Below are 26,518 nucleotides of genomic sequence, written 5' to 3' on the forward strand. Positions count from 1 at the left end.
CAACAATTGATCTCTTTACTGTCTCCATAGTTTTTTCATTTCTAGAGTATCATATAGTTGGAATCATACAGTATGTAGCCCTTCAAGAATGGATTCTTTTGCACAATATGCATTTAAGATACCTCCATGTCTCTTTGCGGCTTGATAGTTCATTTCTTTTCATCACTGATTACATTCCACTGAATGGATATATCACATTTGTTTATCCATTTACTTGTTGAAGGACATCTTGATTGCTTCCATTTTTGGCATCTATGAATAATCAAAGTCTCTATGAACATTAGCATGACACTTTTAATGTGAACATTAATCTTCAACTCATTTGGGTAAATACCTAGGTGAGGTATTTCATGGTATGATTACGTTTACTGTTGTAAGAAACTGCCAAACTGTCCTCCAAAATGGCTGTACCATTTTGCATTCCCACTGACAATGAATGAGAGTAGCTTTTACTCCACATCCTTGCCAGCATTTGGTGTGAGGGTTTTCAATTTTAGTAATTTATTAGTTGTGCGGTGCTATCTCATTGTTTTAATTTACAGTTCTCGGTGGCATATGATCTTGAGCATTGTGTCATATGCTTATATATTATGTGTATATCTTCTTTGGTGAGGTGTCTTCCAGTATTTTGCCCATTTTTTTTTTTTACTGAATAGTTTCCTTTGTTATCTCTGAGTTTTAACAGTTCTTCGGATATTCTGAGTGCAAGACTTTGATCTGATACATGTTTTGAAAATATTTTCTCCCAGTGGCTTGCCTTTTCATTCTCTTAACAGTGTCTTTCTCAGGGTAGGGCTTTTAATTTATTGAAGTCCAACTCCATTTTTTCTTTCTTTCATGGATTGTACTATTGAGTGTTAAACCTACAAAGTTATCACAAAATCCAGGATTACCTAGTTTTTTTCTTATGCTATTTTCTATGAGTTTCATAGTTCAGTTTTCCATTTAAGATTATGATCCATTCTTAGTCAATTTTTGTGAAAATTGTAAGTTCTGTTTTTTTGTGTGTAGCTGTTCAATTGTTCTAGACCATTTGTTGAAAAGACTATCTTTTTCTCCATTGAATTGGCTTTGATCATTTGTCAAAGGTCAGATGACTGTATTAGTGTTGGTCTATGCTGGGCTCTCTATTATGTTCTATTGATTTGTATATTCTTTCATCTATACCACACTTTTTTGATTATTCTAGCTTTATAATAAGTCTCAAGTTTGGGTAATATCAGTACTCTGACTTTGTTTTCTTTTTCAATATTGTGTTGACTAGTCTGGGTGTTTAGACATTCCATATACTTTGGAATCAGGTTGTTCATATGCACAGAATAACTTTTGAATTTTGATTGGAATTGCCTTGATCAGACTGGGAAGAACTGACTTCTTAACAATAGTGAGTCTTCCCACCCAGAAACATGGAATGTCTCTCTATTTATTCAGTTCTTTTTGATTTCTCTCATCAGAGTTTTCTAGTTTTTCTCATATGGATATTGTACATATTTTATTAGATTTTACACCTGATTATTTCATTTTTATGTTAATGTAAATGGTGTTGTGTTTTTAATTTTAAATGCCAATTGCTCATTACTGAATGTATATAGAAAAGCATTGTCTTTTGTAATTAATCTTGTATCTTGCAACCTTGTCTTGCTTAATTGCTTATTAGCTCCATGAGTTCTTCTGTTGATTCTTTTGGATTTTTTTATGAAGATAATCATGTCATTTGTAAACAAAAACTTTGTTTCTTCCTTCTGTATGTATGTTATTTCCTTATCTTATTGGATTAGCTAGAACTTCAAATGATGTTGGAGAGGTGAGAGGGTACATTATTAACTTGCTCTTAGTTGTAAGGGAAAGCATCTAGTTTCTCACCATTAAGTATGATATTAACTGTAGGTTTTTGAAAAATAAATGTTATCAGTTTGCATAAATTATTATCCATTCCTAGTTTACTGAGAATGTTTATAATAAATCCCTATTGGATTCCTAAAAGAGCTTTCCTATCACATAAGGCCATCGTCAGGTTTTGGTATTAAGATGATGCTGGCCTCCAAGAATGAGTAACTATTCTCTCTGTTTCTATTTTTACAAGAGTTTGTAGAGAGTTAGCATATTTGCTTTCTTAAATGCTTGGTAGAATTTATCAGCGAAACCATCTGGACCTGGAATTTTGTGTTTTGGAAAGTTATTAATTGCTGACTCAATTTCTTTAATAGAGAAAATAGACCTATCCTCATCATCTATTTCTTCATGTGTGAGTTTTGGCCACTTGTGTCTTTTAAGGAATTGATTCATTCATCTAAGTTATCAAATTTTTGGACATAGAATTGTTCATAACTGTATTAGGCAATGTTCTCCAGGAAAACAGAACCAGTAGAACCATTGTATATATATAAAGTTTTAAAGTAACTAGCTCATGTGATTGTAGGGTCTGGCAATTTCAAAATCTGCATGCTAGGGCCATAGGCTGGTTGTCCAGGAAAGCTGATGCTGTAGTCTTGAGCCTGAAGGCAGTCTGGAGGCAGAATTCTTTCTTCTTTGGAAGAACTCAGTCTTTACTCTTACAGCCTTCAAGAGACTGAATGATGCCTTAGTCTGCTCAGGTTGCAATAACAAAATACCACAGACTAGGTGGCTTAGATAACATATTTATTTCTCACAGTTCTGGAGGCTGGAGAGTCCAAGATCAAGATGTCAGTCAATCTGGTTCCTGGTGAGAACCTTCCTGCTGGCTTGCAGGGAATCATCTTCTCACTGTACCCTCACACGATGGAGAGAGGAGGCTCTGGTGTCTTCCTCCTCTAATAATGGCACTAATCCCATCATGAGTAGTTACCCTTATGACCTCATCTAATACTAATTACCTCCTACAGCCCCCACCTCCTAATACATTTGAGTTCAGGGTTTCAGTGTATGAATTTTGGGAATAACATACACTTCCAGTCCATAACAAATGAGGATCATCCACATCATAAAGGATCCCTTAACCTGTTTTCCTCATAATCTATTGATTTAAATGTTAATAACATCTAAACAATATCTTCACAGCATCATCTGAATTGCTGTTTGACCAAGCAACTGCAAAGCATAGCTTAGCCAAGTTGACACATAAAATTAACCATCATAATAATACTCCTCTTTATTATACTTTTAGTATCTGTGGAATTAGTAGTAATGGCCCCTCTTTTATTTCTAACATTAGTAATTTGTGTCTTCTTTCTTATATTCTTGGTTAGCCTGGATAGAGAGTGGTTTACCAATTTTATTTATCTTTGCAAAGAACCAGATATTGGTTTCATTGATTTTCTCTATTAATTTCTTGTTTTCAATTTCTTCAAAATTTTTTGCTAATTCTTTTCTTCTAATTAATTTAGTTTTAATTTGCTCTTTCTTTTCTATTCTCCTAATATGGAAGCTGAGAGAAGTAACTTACATCTTTCTTCTTTTTTAATATATGTATTCAGTGCACTAAGCACTGCTTTTACTGTGTCACAAATTTTATTAATTTGTATTTTCTTTTCATTTAGTTCAAAATACTTTTAAATTTCTCTGAGATTTCTTCTTTGAGCCACTTGTTATCTAAAAGTGTGTTTTTAAATCTCCAAATATTGTGGGATTTTCCATCTATCTTTCTGTTGTTGATTTCCAGTTTAATTACATTTTGGTTTGAGAGGATAGTTTGCATAATTTCCATTTTTTTTAATTTGATAAAATATGTTCTGTGATTCAGAATGTGTTCAACCCTAGTGAAAATTCCATGTGAGCCTGCAAAAAATGTGTATTGTGCTCTTGTGGATGAATTATTTTACAAATGTCAATTAGGTGTGGTTAATTTATAGAGCTTTTTAGCTCAATTACATCCCTACTGATTTTCTGCCTGCTGAATCTTTCAGTTACTGGTAGCGGGTGTTGAATTCTTCAATTATGATAGTGGATTTATCAGCTTCTTCTTGCAGTTTATCAGTTTTTGCTCCCCAGATTTCAGTGCAGTTTTTAGGCACAATCACATTAATGATTGTTATGTTTTCTTGGAGAACTGACCCCTTTCTTATTATGTAATGCCCCTGTTTATTCCTGGTAGTGTTTCTTATTCTGAAGCCTTCTTTATTCTGAAGTCTGCTCTGTCTGACATAAATATAGCTACTGCAGCTTTCTTTTGATTAGTATTAACATGGCATATCATTCTCCATTTTTTCACTTTTCATCTATGTATGTATTTATATTTAAAGTGGGTTTTTTGTAGACAACATATAGTTGGGTCTTATTTTTTTTATCTACTCAGAGAATCTCTGTCTTTTAATTGGTATATTTTAATTTAATTTTTATAACTTAAAATGTCATTAATAGAACAAAAAGACTCATCTCTTAAAAGTTTACTCCTGTTAAATTGCAACTGCTTCAGTCATGCTGTTAAATTTTGTACACAGGAAATGTGTTTTATCTTCTAGCATAACTTGATTTAGTAAAGAATTTACCTTTTATTTTAGTCAATTTAAATATTTTCTCTGTTAATTACAATTTTTTAAACAATATATTTATAGATATTTCTAAAATAATCTTTGATTGGAATTTGATCATTTATTTTCTTAGCTGCCTCTGTTAGCAAACCAATCAAATGCAAGATCAAAGTCTGATTGGTATTAAGGGAGAGAGACTTTAAAGTATTAGAGAGTTACTGAAAAGGAGAGAAAGAGAGTATCAGATTTGAATTTTGGGAAGATAACGCAAGTGTAGTGAAGAGGACAGATGCATACAAGAGGCAGGGAGATCAGCCAGGGGTCTACTGAAGGCTACAGAAGTGGTTCCAGTAAAATTTGATGAGTACTTGAACTAAAGCTAAGGTAGTGGAGGTTAACAGAGTAAATAACTCATACACGTGTTAAGGAGATATACTTTGTAGGATTTGGTGATGGGTGAAATGAAGGAGTAAGGATGTCAAGAGTGATTCCAGGATTTCATGACTAAATGAGCAAATACTGTTCCCTAAGACAGAGAATGTAGAAGGAGGAACATGCTAAAAGTGATGATAATTAGTCTTTAGTTATGCATGATCTCCCACAGTACATCTGGGTAGAGATTTCTAATTGGTATTAGAATTGAATGGTTCTAAAGTTCATGGAAGAGGTACAGATCTGAGGTTATTTGAGAATTACCTATGCCAAGATGGAAGTTAAATCTGTGAGAGTTGCTGGAATAGAGACACAGTTAAAGATATTGGAAATTGTAAAAGCCAGTTATAACTTATTAGTCATTAGACCTTATAATTTAATAACATAAAGGACAGCTCTTTTTATGCCTGCAACTAGACATACCTAGAAAGTATTTGGCCTTCTCTAATAGCCTTTATATTTTTAACCAGACTTTGCTGTGCTGACTAAGAGTTACATCATTCAATCATGAGTTATGTTTAGGCAAAACAATTTTTTATGTATAAAGTAGTATTGTATAACATCTAAAACTAGTTTGTATTAGGTATCAGAAAAGTATCTGACATTTGACTCAACAAATTTCCAAACAAACATGTTCAAGAAAAAAGACTTCTTAGCCTATTTGAAACAAGTTCTGGGTTTCCATTAATTTATGGTGTTGATTTACAACTCACAAATTATTTATTATATATTTTTACAATTAATATTATTATTTATATGAAAAACTACTCTGTGTGTTGGATACAAAGATGAATCAAACATAAGCAGTCCTTCAGATACTTACAGACTTGTATGGGGAAATAAGCCACAAACTTAGGGAAGTATACAAGGAGTACAGAGTTAAGAATCACAGACAACTTTAAAATAAAATTAAGAAAACAATTCCACTTATACCAACATCAGAGACACATAAAATATTTAGGAATAAATTTAACAAAATGAGCTCAAAGCTTACAGTCTGAAAATGACAAAATATTGTTGAAAGAAATTTTAAAAGATCTAAATAAATGGAAAAAATATCCCATGTTCATGGATCAGAAGCATTATTATGTAGTGTTAAAAAGACAATACCTATCAAATTGATCTATAGGTGGAATAAAATCCTTGGCAAAATCCCAACCGACTTCTTTTTAGAAATTAACAAGGTGGTCCTAAAATTAATATGGAATTGCAAGGGACAGAAATAGCCAAAACAATCTCGAAAAAGAACAAACCAGAGGTATTCACACTTTCTGCTTTCAAAATTTACTCCAAAGCAATGATAATAAAGACAGTGTGATACTGGAATGTAATTGAAGAGTCCAGAAATAAACCCATACATCTGTGGTCAACTGATTTTTGACAAGGGTGCTAGGACTATTCAATAAGGGAAAGAAGAGTCTTTTCTTCTCCAAATATAGTTTATTTGTTGCCTTGTAAGATAACTATCTCTGAATAAATTTCACTCCAGTCTTTGATTATATGGCCATTGGAGACTGACAGTTTGTTATTATTTTATTATTACTGTTATTCTTTAGAAGCATAATGTTTAACACAGAGCATTCCATATAGTAGAGAACTGATAAATATTTATAAAAGGAGGAATATAATCAATTTCAGGCCAGTAATAAGGAAAAGGAGGAAGGGAAAGAAGAAAATAAAATGTGATTTTTTTTCCCATGTCTCAAAAAATTTGAGCACTATAATAGACCCCAGAGATAATTTATAGGGGATTGAAAAGTGCCAAAGAGGTTAAATGAAGTATATAAGATCACAGTGCTTGCTAATAACAAAGCTAGTAACAAATTAGGTCTTCTGATCCTTCACTCAGTGTCCCTTACACTGCACTGCAATGCTGTTTCACAGAAAAGCAATCTAATCAAGGCTGTCAATGAAAATATATTTTCCCATGCTGCAGAAGATTGCTTTATTTATCCTTAAAATAGATGTTTAATCATGGATTCTAAAATGAAAAGGGGTAACTTTAAAATAATGGCTAATTGAATGTATGGTCTGTTTTTTAGTTACTTGGCTGAGCTAAATACTGAAAAACAAAGAAACCTCTTAGCAGCCGATACCTAAAGTGTAATACACAGCTCTGCAGTCCTGATGCAATAGAATTTAAGAGTCAGACTGAAATCAGGGTATTATTTTAAATTCTGTTCATAAGAATTTCTGAATTCTTTCCATGTGAGTCAGGGACATGCATGAAGTTATCCAGTGGAATTCCCAGATCATGAAAATTCCTCAAAAATCAGAGTCTCTAGGAGTAGGGCCCAGCAATTTGTGTTTTAATGAAACTTTCAGTTCATTCTGAATCATCCTAAATGAATCACTGCCTTGGTCCACACACATCGATAATCTTCATCTAAATTACTGAAGGTGTTTCCCACTGTCTCCTTGCTTTCCATTCTAAGCCACAAATTATCTACATCATTGCCAGAAACCAGTTATAAGATAAAAGTCTGATGGTGTTATTCTTCATTCATTCATCAAATATTTATTGAGACTTCTAGCCCTTTGGGATACAGCAGTGAACACAAAGGACAAAGATTCCTATTCTCGTGGTGCTTATATTCAGTGTCTTTCCCTGCTCCAGACTCCTCAGTGACTTCCTGGTACTTAGAAAGAAAGTCCAAATTCCTTTGTACGATGGGCACAGGACTCAGTGGTCCAGGCTTCCTCTGAGGATTTGGTTCTCATCTTGCATCCCACAACCCAACTGCACCATGCCAGTTGGTTTCTTACTGACATTCCTTTACAAGATGATCTATCCCCTCCCTGGGGGAGCACCCCCCCCAACTCTGCTCTGCTCCTTTTGGCAAAATCTACATGTGTTTTAAGATTCAAGAATCACGCGTGACCAAAACTCACAGAAGAAGAAATAGATGATCTTAATAGTCCTGTATCTATGGAAGAAATTGAATCAATAATTAATAACCTTCCAAAACAGAAATCACCAGGTCCAGATGGGTGCATGGGTGAATTCTAACGAATATTTAAAGAAGAAATTAGGCCAATTCTCTATAACCTCTTTCAGAGGATAGAACACTTCGTAACTCATTCTATGAGACCAGCATTACTTTAATACTAAAACCAGACAAAGACATAACAAGAAAAGAAAACTACAGGCTAATATCTCTCATGAAAATAGATGCACAAATTCTCAAAATATAAGCATATCAAATCCAGAAAAACATCAAAAGAATTATATTCCATGCATGCAAAGCTGATTCAACAATGGAAAATCAATTAATGTAATCCATCACATAAACAAACTTTAAAAAAAAAAACCACATGATCTTATTATTTGCTGCAGAAAAAGCACTTGGCAGAATCCAACACCCATTCATGAAAAACCTCTCAACAAACTAGAGAAGAGGGAACTTCCTCATCTTAACAAAGACTATCCAAAAAATCTATAGCTAATGTCTTACTTAATGGTAAAGAACACGAAATTTTCCCACTAAGCAGGTAGAAGGCAAGGATGTTTCCTCACACCACTCCTTTTCAACAGTGTGCTGGAAGTCCTTGCTAATGCTCCTACCAAATGATGGGATTATCAATAGAAGCCAATAAAAGAATGGCAAAGAATCTTGAGGATGATAGGGAGAAGATTTCCTTAAGCTGGTCACCACTCTGTCCACTGTCATTGTTTTTGTCCATGCCTCAGACTTGGCTGTCCTTGAAAGTGTGTTTTGTGGTGTTTTGTGGTTTTTTGTGGAGTTTTATGGTTTTAATTACTGCACAGAGGCATGGCATCACCAGAGTTTTGTACTGTATTTAAATTCTAAAGTTTTGTAATAATGGAATCCCTTAAAAATGTAAACAATTCATGGAATAAATATCAACAATTGACCTAGTATAAGTGATGAGGATCCCTAAGAGCCAAAACAATCTTAAAAAAGAAGAAAGTAGTTTGAGGACTCACACTTCCAATTTTAAAACCAACTACTGAGCTGCTGTGATCAAGACTTGTGGTACTGACATAAAAACAATGGAATGGAATTGAAAATCCAGAAATAGACCCGTATATTTTGGTACAATTGATTATCAATAAAGGTGCCAAGACAATTCAGTGGAGAAAATAGTCTTTTCAACAAAAGGCATAGGAACAACTGGAAAAGAATGAAGTTGGATCCCTTCCTCATATGTGTACATACATTAACTAAAAGTATATCAAATACCTAAATATGAACCAAAATTATAATACTGTTAGAAAAAAATATAGGCATAAATCTTTGTGACCTTGGATTAGGCAATACTTTCTTAAATATGATGTCAAAAGCTTTACCAAAAACAGAAAGCATGACTTCATCAAAATAAGCTTTTGTACTTCAAAGGACAACATAAAGAAAGTGAAGACAACCCACAGGATGGGAGAAAATATTTGCAAATTGCAAATCTGATAAAATGCTCTAGTATCCAGAATATATAAAAAATTCTCACAACCAAACAATAAAAAGAGATTCAAATTTATTTTTAAATTGTTTATCCTCTTAATAGATTTTATTTTTATTTTTTATTAAAGTATAGTTGATTGACAATGTTGTGCTAGTTTCTGGTGTATAGCATAGTGATTCAGTTATACATATATATGTATTCTTTCTCATTATAGGTTACTACAAGATATTGAATGTAGTTCCCTGTGCTATGCAGTAGGTCCTTGTGGTTTATCCATTTTATATATAGTAGTTTGTATCTGCAAATCTCAAAATCCTAATTTATCCCTCCCCCTTACACCACTTTCCCCTTTGTTAACCATAAGTTTGTTTTCTATGTCTGTGAGTCTCTTTCTCTTTTGTAAATAAGTTCATTTGTATCATTTTTTTAGGATACACATACATTTAGGGTTCCACATATAAATGGTATCATATATTTGTCTTTCTCTGTATGACTTACTTCACTTGGTAAGAATAATCTCTAGGTACATCCATGTTGCTGGAAATGGCATTATTTCATTATTTTTTATGGCTGAGTAGTATTTCACTCTCTCCCTGTATATATACCACATCTGCTTTATCCATTCATCTGTCTGTGGACATTTAGGTTTCTTCCATGTCTTGGCTATCATTAACAGTGCTGCTATGAACATCACTGTGTATGTATCTTTTCAAATTGGAGTTTTCTCTGGATGTATGCCCAAGAGGGGGATTGCTGGATCATATGGTAAGTCTATTTTTTAGTTTTTTAAGGAATCTCCGTACTGTTTTCCATAATGGCTGCACCAAATTACATTCCCAACAGTGTAGCGGGGTTCACTTTTCTCCACACTCTCTCCAGTGTTTATTGTTTATGGTCTTTGATGGGGTTTGATGGCCATTCTGAGCAGTGTGAGGTGATGCCTCATTGTAGGTTTGATTTGCAGTTCTCTGATAATTAGTGATATTGAGCATCTTTTCATGTGCCTATTGGCCATCTATATGTCTTCTTTGAAGAAATGTTGATTTAGGTCTCCTGCCTATTTTTTGATTGGTTTGTTTTTTTGTTATTGAGTTGTATGAGCTCTTTGTATATTTTGGAAATAAAGCCTTTGTCAGTCGCATCATTTGCAAATATTTTCTCCCAGTCCGTAGTTTGAAAAGACAACCCAATGTAAAAGTGGGCAAAAATTTGAAAAAAAATTCTTCAAAGAAGATACATAAATGTATACTGTATCAATAATAATAGTCAATATTGAAGAGATGATTGACATCATTTGTTATCAGGGAAATGTAAACCAAAGGAACAGTGAGATATCATTTCACACCCACCAGGATGACTAAAGTTAAAAACAAACAATAAGTTTTGGTGAGGATTTGGACAAACTGGAATGCTCATACACTGCTGGTGTGGTGCTGGTGTGAGTGGCTGCACCACTTTGGAAATAGTTTGGTATTTCCTAAAAAGTAAACAAAGAGTTACCATATGACCCAGCAATTCCACTTGTAGGTATGTATCAAAGAGAATTGCACAAAAACTTGTACAAGCAACATCTGAAGCCAAAGAGTTGAAACAACTCAAATGTCTATCAGCTGATGAATGGACAAACAAAATGTGGTAAATCCATTCGATAGATGATTGATCTATAAAAAGAAATGAAGTACTGATTCATGCTATAATATGTGTGAACTTTGAAAACATTATGCTAAGTGAAAGATGCCCAATACTAAAGGCTACATATTGTATTATTCCATTTATATGAAATACCCAGTAGAGGTAGATCAGTAGAGACAGAAAGTAGATTAATGGCTACCAGTGTCCAGTGATGGGGAATGGAAAGTTACTGCTAATGGTTTTATCATCCTTCAAGGTGATGAAAATGTTCTAGAAGTAGATAGTTGTTGTGAATATACTTAAAGTCACTAAATTGTACACTTTAAGAAGTATATTGAAGTTTATCTCAATGCAAAATAAACAAACAAAAACATAAATGATGAATATTGCAAAAACAGTCAATATCACTAGCAACCAAAAAAATGGTTGTTTTTCCATTGCCTTGGCAGATATTATCAAAAATAAAAATACTCAATGCTAACAAGAATGATGATCTCATATACTGCTGTAAGAACTGTAAATTGATAGGTCCTTTCTGGAAAATGATTTGGTAATATATATTAAGAAGCTTAAAATGCTGGCTCTATTTAACTTAGTCACCCCAGTTCTAGGAATCTGCATTCCTTATTTAGTAGACCATATAGAAAAGGGGCCATTATTTATTAAACACCTCCCATTCCTTCTGAGGTAGGTAGAAAAATGAGTCTCACCCTTACCCTACACCCTATTTGGTCTCTATGTAATAGTTCCCATCATTTCTGTTTTCTTCCTTCTACAACTAATTCCACCTTACTGGTCTGCTCTGGATGATTTTAACAGTATTCAAAACATCTGTTCAGCTCCCCATCACCTTTTCCTGCAGTTCAACTGGTCCAGTCACCCTCTTGCTGTTTCTGATACCCTTCATTCATTATGTTATCATCACAACTCTCTATCATGTGTTCTCCCTCAAAGGAACAGGGCTATTTCCTGTTTTGCCTCATAATAATGAGGGCTTTTTCTGGGTTTGAATTCTGGGTTTGATTCAGGTCTCAGTTTCCTCATTGCATGGTGTTGTCATAAGAATTATATAATCAATACACGGAAAGTGCTTGGAGCAGAGCTGGCACAGAGTGAAACCTGAATGTGTGTTAGTTATTATTATCACCTCGTAGAGATGCTGCGATGCTCAAATAAGATACTGTGTGTGAAACTGTTTTGTATTGTACTGCCATTATTATTTTGTATTATAGTGACATGTGTATCCCTCACCCTCATAGATTATAGAAAAACAAGGAGTATTACTTATTTTTAATGGCTCACATTTCACATAATAACTGCTCAAAATTTAAATTTTAGTTAAATGTTACTTTGATAATCAAATCACTACTGACCCTTGGTTATGTCTAAATACCATCATATCAAGGCCACTCACAGTCTTGCTATAACATGTTTCCACTCATGTCTTCCACTATGTCAGGGGTGTTTTCAAAGCTGAGTCCACAATGGACAATCCACTGCAGTGTGGGAGGAAAATTTTTAGAAATTCTATCTACATTAAGTTTTTTTCTCATCTTTTCATTTTCATTAAATTTTCTCAAATTTTCATTATTTGGTATATACCATTACTAATGGATGCAAAATTACTATGAAATTGCTAAAATGTGTAAATAAATGCTAAACGTATATTGGAAGTGCAGGTTCAAAATATTTTTACTAACGCGGTGTACTGTCTAAAAAGTCTGGTGATCTTCACAGTATCCTACAACATGGTTTCTCTCCTAGTGCCAGACAGCTCCTCCTAGAACACAGTTTATATCTCTTTGTTTCCAAATCTGACTCACAGCCAGCCTGTCTCAAATGACAGTATGGCAGCCACTCCTTTTCAAGCTGCAGCTTGCGCTCGTCACACCAAGACTTAACCATCACCAAATGTAAGCTGCTTAAAAGAAAGGCTTATATCTGGTCCATCATTGCAACTACTTCCAAACCCCTTCCACCCTCCACGCCAAAGGGTTTTCCATAATAACTGGCACGTAACAGGCTCTACATAAATGGTTGCTGAATAAATAAACTGACACAGAGATTGCTACTGGGAAGCCGGGGCGTGTGCTGGTTAACAGGAGAGGCTGAGATCCTGGCTCTGCCTCGTGAGTGGGTGGCCCCAAGCCTTAGATCTTTCCTCTGTGAAATGAAGGTGATGAGAGCACCTCTCTCACAGGGGCGTTGTGAGCGTTAAATTAGTCAACACCTGGAACATAAAAAGCACTTCCTAAAGGCTAGTATTATTATGGTCTCCCTGAGATTTAAACCCAGTAATGCCTATAAAGCATCTAATACACACTGAGTAAGTGACTGAATCTTCTCTACCTGTCATGCTGATAGAATAATTCTTTGTGACTTTCCCCTTTTCTCAAATTTATTACCTCATGTTGATAGAAATCTTGAGATGATCGTGGTGCTATTCACTTGGGTTAATTTGTTCATACACTCGTCCATGTCTCGTAAAATAATTTCCTTAAGCAGAGGAGCCACAGTTTGCTTTGTGAATAGCGTCGCTGTTGCTGCTGCTGTTCCTGTTGTTGCCGCGTATTCTAAGGAGATAGGCTGCTTTCAATTTCCAGAAAAGAAGTGCTATCAATCTGGTGGATAAAATTCTCCTTCTTTTGAATTGCCAAAAGCATCTTTTCTTTTTTTTTTTTTTTTGCAGAGTTTTACACACATATCATTATTTAGAAATGTTGTAGAACTAATAATAGTTGATTCCCTACCCAGATGATAACATTAAATTTTAAAAAATTATCTTGATGGAAAAAGATTAATTTAGTAGATCAATTAATGCAGAAAATGTCAAAATTTTATGAAATATGAAATGGAGCAATTAGCATTTAGTGTGCACTTTTGTTTTTCTTGTCAATGGGCAAAATCAGCAGTTCTCTGTGGTACAGTGTTTAATAACATCTTGAATTTCCCACGTCCCTCCAAGAGGTGCAACACTGAATTTCCCAAAGTGGTATGCCACTTCAGTCTGAGAATTTGGAGAAGACAGTAGAGTGGAAGGAGGAGAAAAATTAGACAATTTCTCCCACCTTATGAACATTTAAGAGGGTTTTTCTTTGTCATTTGGGTCTTCAAGTACTCATTACTGCTAAATCAACATATCCGATTATATTAATACAGCACTTAAACTGTAAAAAAATTAATTTTTGTAGGTAACATGATTGTCTATGAAGAAAACCCCAAAGAATCAAGAGCAGCAACAACAACAAACAACAACAACACCTCCTGGGAGAAAGCAATCACAGCTAGGCTGCAGGATACGAGGTTAATATACAGAAGTCAATTGTTCCCCTGTATACCTACAATGAATATTTGGAATTTGAAATTCAAAACACAACACTGTTTACAACAGCATCAAAAATACGAAAATACTTAAATACAGCTCTAGCAAAATATGAACAGAATCTATATGAGGAAAAGTAAAAAACTCTGATGAAAGAAAGTTTTTTAAAAATCTAAATAAATAGAAAGATAGTCTATAATCATGGATAAGAAGATTCAGTGCTGTTAAGACGTCAGTTAAGATGTGACTTCAGATACCTCACCAAAGAAGATACATAGATGGCAATAAGTATATGAAAGGATGCTCAACATCATATGACATTAAGGAATTGCTAGTTAAAACTACAATGAGGTACCATGACACACCAATTAGAATGGCTAAAACTTAAATCACTGACAACACCAAATGCTGACAAAGTTGTGAAGCATCAGGAGCTCTCATTCATTGCTGGTAAGAATGCAAAATGGTACAGTGACTTTGGAAGACAGTATGGCAGTTTAATACAAAGCTAAACATAGTCTTACCATATGATCCAGCAATCATTCTCCTACGTATTTATCCAAACGAGTTGAAAAGGTATGTCCACACAAAATCCTGCACACGAATGTTTACAGAAGCTTTATTCATAATTGCCAAACTTCAGAAGCAACCAAGACATATCCTTCAGTCAGTGAATGGAGAAACAAACTGTGGTGCATCCATTCAATGGAATTTTATTCAATAATGAAATGAGTTATCAAGCCACAAAGAGTCATGGAAGAACCTTAAATATACATTGCTAAGTGAAAGAATCTAAAGGAGCTGCATACTGCATGACTCCAGCTGTATGACATTCGAGAAAGGTGAATCACAGAGACCATAAACAGATCTGTGGTCGCCATGAGATCAAGGAAAGGGAGAGAGGGGTGAATCAGTGGAGGACAGGAGATTTTTAAGGGCAGTGAAACTATTCTGTATGATACTGTAATGGTGGATACATGACACCATGCATTTGTCAAAACCCATAGAACTGTGAGACACAAAAAGTGAACCCTGATTGATGTCAACTATGCCCTTTAATTCATAATAATGTATCAATTTTGGTTCATCAGTTGTAACTAATGTACCATACAAGTGCAAGATGTTAATAATAGGGGAAATTGTGCTGAGAATGGGTACATAGGAATTCTCTACTTTCTCCTCAGCTTTTTTGTAAAAGTTGTAAACCCAAAATTACTTTAAAAACTAATCTCTATTATCAATGTCCATAGCAAGTAAAAAAATAACTCACAGCCAATTTTATATATACACATATGTATAAAAATATGCAATATACATGCATATACACACATTCAGATAAAATAAAATAACTATACATCTCTTTTCATGATAATTTTAAACGTCAAATCCTGTTATTTTCCCTCTCCTAATATAATGCTTTTACAGAGACCATCAATAGGAGGTGAGGAAATGCACATAGTTATGCTAAATTGTTTACAAACATTGTAGTAGTGAAGGAAACCAAGATTTAGAAGGATAATTGTGAAAGTCTGAAGGTCTATGAAAGAATTATTTTTAAAGATTGTAATAATGCCAACTCTAAAAATATATTATAAGCAGCTCATTCACTTTTATTCTTTAGTTAGTTCACTTTCTTTCAAGAAATATAAATTAACACTTGAATATGAACTGAACGCCAACAGTACATATCAAATTTTCCCAATGAGTTAAAATGTGAGGAAAAGAAACACATACCAAGTCATCGATGCTGATCATAAGAACATTCTGATACACTCTGCCGTCTTTACCTCCAATATCACAATCAGATGATGCTACTGGCAACAGAACAAGGATCAGGGGAGGAATTCCAAAGATATACCTAAAAGAAACTAAATTAAACAGTAAGTAAGAATAGGCCAAATGTCGTGGGTCATGTTAAATCATTTGATAGAGGTGTTTCAACTGGCCTGACCACTTATTTCCAATAATTAAAAAAATGCATCTTGATTTTTGGATAGTGTGGGAAGAACTCTAAAGTTCAATATTATGTAACAACCAAAGTAGGACACCTTTTTAGAGTTTAGGTATCTTTCAGTTTTTATTTAGAAATGAATCTTTGGGAAAGTGCAGAACAGGTGTCATGACAGCAGAGTCCCTCTGATTCACTGACAGGAAAACAGGTAAATTATTGGTAAAAAGTTATACATTTTTGAAATTTTATAATCAATGGCATGTGATTGTGTATTCATGTAGAACGTGATGGTTGTTCAAGTGTCCAGCTGCTTCTTAGAGACAGGGAGTTTAGCTCCATGCTACTGCACTGGGTTGTATTCTTTCTTTTTAATGCTGGACATTAAAGGGCTTACTCATCCCAGGACTGTGACAAAGTTGATATTTACATTATGAGAATCCTTATCTTTTCAGTATTTTCTAAGTGCTCAGAGACCCATATTCTCTTCAAACACAGTTCTGTCTAGCTTCGTGATATATTAGAAAAACCCAGTAAGTAAATTCATACCCTGTTAACTAATTATTTACTTTTTTTTAAATAAGTGTTTTCAATTAGGGGCAATTGTTAATCAAAAGGAATGGAATTATAAATGATGTCAATTGAGGCAGCACTAATACACTGATAGAAAGCATTAAAATCTGGTTACACAGGGACTTGTTTCTTCATAAGCCTGCCAGTGTCTTTTTGCATCTTTCTATGAACTCTTGAATTATGTTGACCATATATTTCCTGTGAATTTCACCAATGAATTTGACTGTACTTGTTGAGTGCAAGACATTTCACATGTACACCTTCTCCCGACTAAAATTCCAAACAGTACCCCTGGAACCCAAGGAACTAATATTGTGACAACAACCTAAAGTCTGTTAAATATATCGTAAGTTTCCCAATAACATCATCACTTATTACATAATTATCTGTCATATAAAAATTAGTAGCACTTCCCAATAAATTATGTGCTATTGGTGCACAATATTTTTACAATAGAGAATGTAGGAAACAAACATGAATTCCACATCTCATCTTCACATGTCACTACCACTTGACAAGGTAAGAAAGAGGAACAAGTGAGACATAGAACCTATTCACAGCTCTGCCACCAAGTGTCTATATACATGATGAGCAAGGATTTACTTGGGAGATTAATAATGATGATCATGCTATTTACCTTTAACTGAGTAGCTACCATGTACTGAGCACTGGTCCCTGCCTTATACTTACTATCTCTAAGGGTCAAAAGGGTCCTGCCTGCTATTTAATCTTTTTGTAAAACAAGATAGTAGGTACCAAGTCTGGATTCTAACCTGAGCTTGCTGCCTCACCCGGACTTGATTGTTAATGTCCGTAATCTTTTGATAACATGTAATCACACTGTTCTTCTGAATGAAAATCACTTCCAGGCACTATTACAGAACTCTGTCTCCCTTTGTCCTACTACTGTCCCTTCATCCTGAAGATTCTCAAACAATGATACCTTGCTAATTATTTACTTGGTGCTAACTTTATAACCAGATTTGTATAGACTGCACAGAGCCAAACCTTTTCTTTTCTCTGTCATCTTACAGATGTCCAGCAGGTAGACTTTGGGAGGAGCAAATGGTAAGGAAAAGTTACACAGTATATAACTTGAAATGAGCTTTAAAGGAAATATAACAAAATAATTAAACATTAGAATGAAAAAGAGCCATTTTAACCATTATACAGAAATGTTATTTCAAATGTCCACATTTTATGTTTGAATAAAGGAGGCTGTTTTATTTTTTATGAGCATGAGTTATTATCTCCTCTTCATTACAATTTTCAGTAAATGATGCTCCCAAATTCATATCAATCATTCACTTGATGGCATTTTATCAATGCGTTCAAATGATGGCTTGGAAAATTCAGTCTTTTTTGTATACTACAAATAGTTTCTCAATTTTAAAACATTATTTGCCTTATCTGTAAAGAGGGTCTTTGGTTGTGAATAAGTTAGTCCCAGATAAACTCTGGTGATGCAAAACACAGAGGGAGATCTGGGGCTTCTGTCTTGGTATGACAGTGGTTGTGTGACTGAATGAGTGACAGAGCATCTTAAAAGCTTCAGTTACCTAATTTGTAAAATGAACACATGATCTCTTGATGTCCCTTGCAACCCTCAAGCAGCCGAATTCTGTGAGTCTACCTAGCCAACCTATTACAGTAACTTTATATTTGAAACCACCTGATGGACAATGTTGCAAACACACCCAGGGTTTTGAACTCACATTTCATTGGTTTCTAGTTCTCTCATTAATGACTTGCAATTTGATCTGCAATTGAAGTCTTTTCTCTACACCACATAGAGTGCAACATATTAATATTGCCTAGTTTGAGCATGCTTTTGACATTGTTGTCACAATAGGAAAGGACTCCGTTTTTATTTTTGTTTTTAGATTATACAGAGAGATCCACCCCCTCCTCCAACCTTGAACTTTCCATTAGTTTACAAAAAAATAAATAAATAAATAAATAAACCATAAGGAATAATGCGAGGCAAGCTTGGGCTTGTGGAATTTTCTTTAGATTTCCTGAAGGGACTGAAACTAGAGAGCTTGTTTTCAGTAGGGAATTTGGTTAAACCAGAATGAGGGCTCTCTAAAAAAAAAAAATTCTTGCTGGTTTTTAATTTAAGCCAAATCATACATCCAATCCTCAGATGCTTAAGTTATGGGGTCAAAGTGAACATAAACAAATTCGTTTCTATAGTCCAGCAACCCCAATCTTTCATTAGTCTTTAAGACCCATTAGTGTTTATTGACTGTCTATCATAAATGTTACATAGACCTATTTTCACTGTGATTTTTAAAAAAAATGGTCAAAAGAGATTCAGGATAGAATGACATTGTCTGAATATGTAAGAATTAGCTTTAATATGAACAATTGGCACAAGTGAGTGAGTACAGTTAATAAACAGTAGGAAATAACCATATGTTATATGGAAATCAGCTTTTTAAGGTCATAAAAATGAGTTTGATTATGCTCACATGAGGAAATCTACTATTTGCCACAAACATATTACAACTATATTATAAATTCTATCCACAAGTCCAATGATAAACAGTTAAAGACATTTCTGAAGCCATCCTCTAATATTGCATACAGTGTTTCATTTAATCCCATAACCATTTCATGAGGTAAGTACCACCAATTATTAACACTTTTGCAGATGGAGAATCTGGGGCCCAAAATTTTTCCCCACATAAAATAAGCCAGGATGCAAATCCAAATTTGTCAGGGTGAAGAATCCAGAAACTAAGATTTTAGCCACTGAGCTACACTGCTTCCTACAAAAATAACTGCATGTGTGTAGTCCAGGGAAATGTACAAAAACCCATGTTCCTCCACATGAACCTCACTAAGGCACTTCCTTGGCCAAGCTCTGAAACACTGCATCACACACTTTTATTTCAGGAAACAAGACACTAATTATTTGCTCTTATTACACTAGGTTATGTGTCAGAGGTGAGGCCAGAGAAAACATCTCACATGCAAGTGTGTGAATTCAGCATGTAAGTTGGTCCTATGAAATAACCTTTTCTATTTTTGTTCAAGATGTTTCAACATTTATGTGTCACTGTGTGTGCTTCTCTTTTATACTTGTTCAGGCTTTCTAATTATTCTCAGTTCTCCGTTTTTTATTACTATTCCAGTTTTTTGGTCTTCAGATATGATTAAATTACCTAAACTAGATAGCACAATCGAGGACCACATAGCAGGTCCTCAACTACTTCAACTTTCAGAAGAAGTAGCAAAGAAAAAGGGTAAAAAGTAACACTATCCGTAAGCATCTAGTGAAATCTCTTGGAACGAAGAGCAGAAAGCCATTCATAATCATTATTATTAGTTTAGAATTCTAATGCTTTGGTGGCTGACAACTTATGATACATGATGAATATAGATATACTTCAGGAAATAAAGGTTCCTTGTTAGTAATGGGCACCCAGCTTCCTTTTCTTGTTTTACCTCTCCACTTTAGATCAGAGGTGACAGAATTAGAACTGGGAAAGGCCCAGAAAGAAGCAATTGCAGGAGATCCAGGGGCATTGTAAGGAAAACAGGGGTACACCTAACATCAAATTCATGGGCTTCTGGAGGACACTCATTACAGATCTTCTATCCTATAAACCCGCTCCCCCTTTATTTTGTTCCTGATCTGGTACCTCTCGGCTGTCAATTTCTGATGCTTTAATACCGATGAGAGGGGAAAGGACTCTTTTGATATAACGGTGCAGCCAGAAAAGGGCACAGACCGGGCATCAAACACAAGGACAGTCTGCTCCCTATCCCTGCACCCTCCCCGACCCGTCTCCTTTTGCTTGAGGAAGCATTTACTGTAAGACACTAGAATTGCCCTCAGCAGATCCTCTCCCCTCACACCTCCTTTACCCCTTTGTCCTTCCAGTCGACTTTTTGACTCTCCACGTTGGCCATACGGCTGCCAGCGGAATCCAGCTCGCCTCAACTCTGCCCTTGTCCAGTTTAAGTCCGTATTCCGCACAAATAAAATACAATAGATCTCAGCAAGGGTCTACAGCTTAGAATTATGCCTGTTAATCCTGCCTCCAACAAGGAGCACCCATACAAGGAAAAAACCAAACATCCGAAACTGGCCTTTCTCAGTGCCGGTCCGAGCACTTGGGTTCCCAGCAAAAGACATAAGGCACAGCCCCAGTCGGAAACTCCCAGCCTCAGAGCGGGGAGAAAATGGGTTTTTCCGGAGACTTGTCCCCTTGGGGTTTAAAAGCGCGTCCCATGGGAGCTTCGCTTTCACTTCTATAGGGAGTTGGAGCTGCAAGAGCCCAGATCCTCGCCGATCCCGGGGGGCCCGTGAGTAATGCGGCGCGGCCAGGAGCCCGGGGAGGGTCGGCTGGGCGCCGGGTTGACAGCGGGCAGCACTGGGGGAGACTGGCGGACAGCACTGCCACCTCTGGGACATGGGTGCGGGCTGCCGCCGCTGAGCGGCGCGGAGGCTGCAGCGCTGGGGCAGAGAGCAGGCGTCGGGGACTGCTGCTCGCACGCAGCCTGCCGGGCGCAGCAGCCCCAGGTGCAAGTGGCTACGGGCCAGGGTACTCAGGCGCGGCTGACGGCTGCCCGGGGCAGAGCCAGCGCTCTCCGCAGGTGCAAAGTGCAAGGCCGGGCTGTTCCCGGACGCGCCCGGGCGCGGGGCCCCGCAGCGCGTCCCGGAGTCCCCGGGGCGTGCCGGGCGCGCGAATGTCTGCGCCCGGGAGAGGAGCGCTTACCATGGAACATGGTCTGCGGGAGGCGGGCGTGGTCATGATGACCGCAACTGCAGCAGGAGCAAGCTCTCACCGCCCATAGTCACTCCCAGGACCCTGGTCTTCCGCGGAGTTGCCGGGAGTCCGTGCCGGGTAGGGCCGTCTCTGCCGCTGGTTCCTCCTACCCACGCCGCGCCTGCTGTTTCATCCATCCCAAGGGGGGCGGCACACACCACGGCCCGGCTCTGCGCTTCGCCTTTCCCATAACTTCCGTAGGATCAGCCAGCAGTGTACTTTCAGTTTCTACTTTGCGCTTGGTCTGCAGGTTCGATCTCTGAGTTAATCACTGGGACGCCTTTCTTGCCACTCTTCTTCCCTCTCCCGGTCACCTGCGTCCTCCCCTGGCTCTTCCTGTGCACCTGGACCAGGACCAGAGGAGGGCGCGAATTCCCAAAGCACCTCAGGAGGAATGAGTTGGCCTTCTAAATCAGGGCGATTCGAAGCAAAGGACTTTCCAGATGACCTCTAACCGCCTTGGCAAAGCCAGGCGACTAGGATCTAAAAGCATCAGTTGTTAATGTGTCCACGAAGCTACAAATGTGTAGGACGAAGGCTGGGCTATCACAGGCGGACGCCAGGGAGGAGGCGTCGCAGCTCTTGCCGCGGATGTGGTGGACGATGCCAAGTCGTCTGGTAAAAAAAAAAAAAAGAAAGAAAAGAAAAGAAAAAAAAGGAAGTAAAGAATGATTAAGAGGGCCACTCCCTCAGCCTCCCCAACCTCTCTAGGCTTTTTCATCTCTGCCTTTTGTACATGCACCTGCCCAGGTGAGACCTCAGAGAAAAAAAAATCCACTGCGTCAGCCTAATCTGGTGCTATCTTTGGACCTGAAAATCAAAGCCCAAATTAGGTGGAGGAAGTGGAGACTGCCCATAATAGTTCATAACAATGACTCCAACGTGTGCATTCATCTGAATTGGCTAATAAATCAAATTATCCATGTTGAGTGTGTGTTATGGTGAAAACCTTTTTCTAGTCCTGAATTATTTAGGTATTTTCTGTTTTGGTTTGATTTCTGATATTCTGCAGTTACCTGCTTAAATGAAGGGGGGGGTAAAGTAAAGTATAAACAGTGATGATAATATTACGACTCATTTATGTAGCATTTGCTCTGTGCTAGTATTGTGTATTGTCTCATGCTTTTTATGTGTAGCATCTCATGCAAAATTTTCTGTGCGGTAGAGAGTTTTCTTACCTGCACTTCACAGATGTGGGAACTGAGGCTACCTTAAGTATCTGCCAGAATTCACTTAGCTGGTTAGTAACAGAGCTTGGACAAAAACCTACCACACACAGGTTCTAGAGTGGGGGCTTGGACCCCCTGAGTTGGGAGTTCTTTTGAACAATGTGGAAATTGATACCAGGAGGAAGCTAGAGTCACTTGTCATGTGGATGTGCCTTTGCTCCAGTATGGGGACCTCAGGATAGATTTCTGGAGTTTGTGAGGTCTCAATTGAGACTCAAGCAGGAATTAACCTGGGGATGTGCGCATTCCAGATTCTGCTATAGTGTGAACAAAGAAACGAGGAAAAGAAAGGAGAGAGAGTAACAGTGAAATAGAGTGAGACAGCATTGCTCAAGGCTGAAACTTGGATTTCTGATTCCTCTTTTAGTCTCACTTCCCATGTCCAATCCATAGGTAAATCCTGTCAGCTCTACCTCAGAATTAAATTCTGAATCTGATCTGTGCACCTGTGAATTGCCTGCTGTCTAAATCTTTCAGCTTTCACTCTTGCCCACATGCCCTTGATTCGCTTCATAGCAGCAGAATATCTGATTTACATTTGCCACCCTCTGTGACCACCCTCTGGCCACTTCGCACTGCGTACCAGGCTTTCCAGGCCCCGCTGCTGTCTCTGACCCTCTCTGGTACCCATGGCCTTTCTCCTCCCTGTGCCCAGCCAAGCTGACTTCCCGTTAGAAGAGAATCTAGCGCACAGGCACGCAGAAAGTGACAGAGAGAGAGAGAGAGGACAGTTGAGTGGGATGCATGAATGAGAACATGTGTGGAAGAGAAAGTACGTGAAGGCAGAAGGGAAATAGAAGGAAAGGGGTAATGAGAACAGGAGGCAGAATGGAGTGGGAAAAGTCACTATTTGCATCTGACTGCAACTTAGCATGGAGGTGGACAGTGGAGAAACAGAAGGCCGGAGCGACTTGTAAAAATGAACTCTGTAACAAAACACAACTAGGTGGGTATTTATGTAAAACCCCTGACAGCAGCATTGAGGTAGATAATTGCACAGAGCCTGCACTTTTTTCCTTTCTAACTTGTCAGGGACAGATGAAAGAGTATCCATCAGTAACTTGTTCAACAGGAAATCCGTCTTCCTTTTTCACGCAGTCGCCATAAAACCTGGCTGAGAAAGGGCTTGTGCGTAAGTGAACTCTTGGGAAGCATGAGGGGAAATTATTCACAGTGCCAGGAGAGACAATGTAAATTCCTCACTAGCTCTGACTCCAAATGTGAAGAATCACTCTGAAGAGAATAATATTCATAAAGCATTTGGAATTTTTATTGTTATATGAAAATGGGTGCATTCTAACTACATCAACTTATGATTTTTCTGTCTAATGCCACTTGGAAAAAATTCCAAAATGTAGTCTTAAATTCGTAGTTGATATTTTGATAAAGTAAACATTATTTTTCATAAGACAGATGGATAAGGATAAATTGTTTTATGAATTTTTATATGCTAATGTTCTGTGATTAGAGAACTGGAGTGCTTACCATCATGTTCACTCATAGATTCAATGAACTGTGCAGAAAAGTCAACATGAAAACAAAATAGTATATAAAGTTTATGGATTATAACTCATGAATATTAAGAAGGAAGATAGCATTCTCAGAATAATCCATACAATGTACTAGAAAAAAATTGAAATAAAATAATATGAATGTCAACTTAAGGGAATTGTTAAAGTTTGACCAATATCTTTTGAAATGTTCTACAATCTTTGATCAAAATAGTCAATTATTGGTAACCCGAAAATCTTTTCTTGATAATTATCTGAACTATTTTTACCCAACTTAATATGACTATTCTCTGTAGTCTGAGATCTGAATGCTAGCTGTCATTCTGTTTATAGATAATTATCTGAAGTCCCTACGACTCAATTTTCCAGGCATAATATTCAACATATTTCAAACACACACACACACACACACACACACACACACACACACACACACACTCACCAGGATTACTTATGGGCATGTGTTCTGTGTGGAACACATGGGGCCTATGCTTAGAAGGGCTCTGTGTTTGGTTTAATGTTCTGCTGTCACTGTCCTGAAATTCTTAATTATTTTCAAACAAGAGGGCTCTCATTTTCACTTTGCATTGGGCCCCACAAATTCTGTAATTGGTCATGCACACTTACACATATTAAGCTGCACATTGTGGGTAGCAATGCATGTCTTAAAGATAGTTTCAGTCTAGTGGGGAAAACAGATGTTAAATGTGTAACTTCAAAAATAAATAATATTATGGAAAGGTTAAGGTTTATTTCAAACCAGAGTTTTAAGGCAATCTAGATCCATTTTAAAAATTAGTGAAGGTCCAAAAAAGGTTAATATTCCTGCCCAGTGGAAAAATAGCCATAAGAGGATAACCTGTAACTATAAATCAGATCTGTTTGATTTTCAAGCCTGAGCTTGAGGATGAATTTTAAATTTTATCGAGTGACTACTTAACATCTATTTACATGTTTTTTCTTGTCGCATTCCTGAATAAACTGCAAATTTATCATAATGTTAAATTTAAATTGCTAACATTTAACTTAGAACTTTGCAATTGTATTCATAATTGGTGTATGTTTGTTCTTCATATTACAGTCAACTGAGCCAGGTCTATTTCTGTCAAATTTTCTTAACTTACAAAAGAATTTGAGAATTCTGTTGTTTTCTAGAAACTGTAACTGTTTAAGCATTATACAAATGACTAGAGTTCAACAATAGAACACAACGTAATTTTATAGGATGTAGCCTAGGGGTAGGATGAGACTGCCAGTTTCGAGCATTATAAGAGTGAAAATAAAAAGGTTTCTTCTGAAGGTGGAATCAGAAAATGGCCACATCAAAATATCAGGGACTTGGCTGAAAGTGTATGTCAGCATTTCAGTGACTGCTTGAGCTATGGAAATAAATGAAGTGACCCAACCTGAAACTGAGGAGAGGGGAGAGAGAGAGAGCTAATGCCAGGAGGAACGCTGAGACATGGACGCTAAGAGGAGATGGAGAATTGGGTGCCAGCCAACTACCTGACAAACAGTAGGCAGCGAGGCAGGAGAGGCAGAAGTCGGCGTCCCAGAAAGTAAAGGGAGATAGAATTTCAAAACAGATTAAGTCGTCAGTATTTCCAAATATCACAACGAGATTGAACAAGATGAAGACTGAAAAATGTGTCTACTGAATTTGTCAGAGTAGAGGTTGTCCATAGTCCTCATGACAACAGTTTGAGGAGAGCTGTTTAGTTGGAAGCAATATTCCAGTTTGTGGGAAGTCAGGGAAGATGCAAATAAAATGAAAGGAGACAACTTTTTAATACATCTGGTAGAGAGCAAAGGAATCAGGTAACGGTTTGAAAGGCATGTAAAGCATAGTGGAAGTTTCCATTATGTATGAGAGGTACAAGAACTTATTTACATATTAATGGATGAAATTAGGTTCTTCTGAAGAAGTAGGGCAGGAGGGAACCAAGAACCCAAGATGTGATTAATTTTTTTCTTATACTCCATTTCTCTCTCCTCTTTCATTTCATTTTATTCTGTAATTCTAAATCACCAGTATCCACTATAAATCCACTATAAACCCACTATGCCTAATTTTATATTCCTTATTGAAATGTTCCCAATGACACTCATTTGTCTACTTCTGGGTTGAGTACTGGCTAGTCCAAGGGAAAAGTATTGCCTGAATTGCCTTTCAGAAGGAGCAATGGTAGCTTCTGTAAATTTTACTATCCAATCCTTCAG

General features: G+C 36.8%; 1 protein-coding gene and 1 long non-coding RNA gene across 6 annotated transcripts in view; one reads left to right on the forward strand and one right to left on the reverse strand.

Moving 5' to 3' along the window:
- The window catches only part of IL7 (interleukin 7), a 43,208-nt gene extending 21,045 nt beyond the window's left edge, over positions 1–22,163 (reverse strand). For 3 of the 4 annotated variants that reach the window (XM_010951588.3, XM_074355038.1, XM_010951596.3), the window contains exons 1-2: positions 21,508–22,163; positions 15,991–16,124 (exon numbers count right to left, since the gene is read on the reverse strand). In XM_010951588.3, the coding sequence (XP_010949890.1) occupies positions 15,991–16,124; positions 21,508–21,517 (144 nt within the window). In that variant the 5' untranslated portion in view covers positions 21,518–22,163. Of the gene's footprint in view, positions 1–122; positions 170–15,990; positions 16,125–21,507 lie in introns of those variants that run through there. The other variant, XM_074355039.1, reaches the window with a different exon arrangement.
- Positions 1–26,518, forward strand: part of LOC123615789 (uncharacterized) — a 160,442-nt gene that overhangs the window by 12,393 nt on the left and 121,531 nt on the right. For both annotated transcript variants that reach the window (XR_012503205.1, XR_012503204.1), the window contains exons 2-4: positions 14,126–14,237; positions 17,812–17,845; positions 19,716–19,776. This is a non-coding gene — a long non-coding RNA (uncharacterized LOC123615789). The remainder of the gene's footprint in view (positions 1–14,125; positions 14,238–17,811; positions 17,846–19,715; positions 19,777–26,518) is intronic.

The sequence above is a fragment of the Camelus bactrianus genome, chromosome 29, assembly GCF_048773025.1.
Source record: "Camelus bactrianus isolate YW-2024 breed Bactrian camel chromosome 29, ASM4877302v1, whole genome shotgun sequence".
Taxonomy (NCBI): domain Eukaryota; kingdom Metazoa; phylum Chordata; class Mammalia; order Artiodactyla; family Camelidae; genus Camelus; species Camelus bactrianus.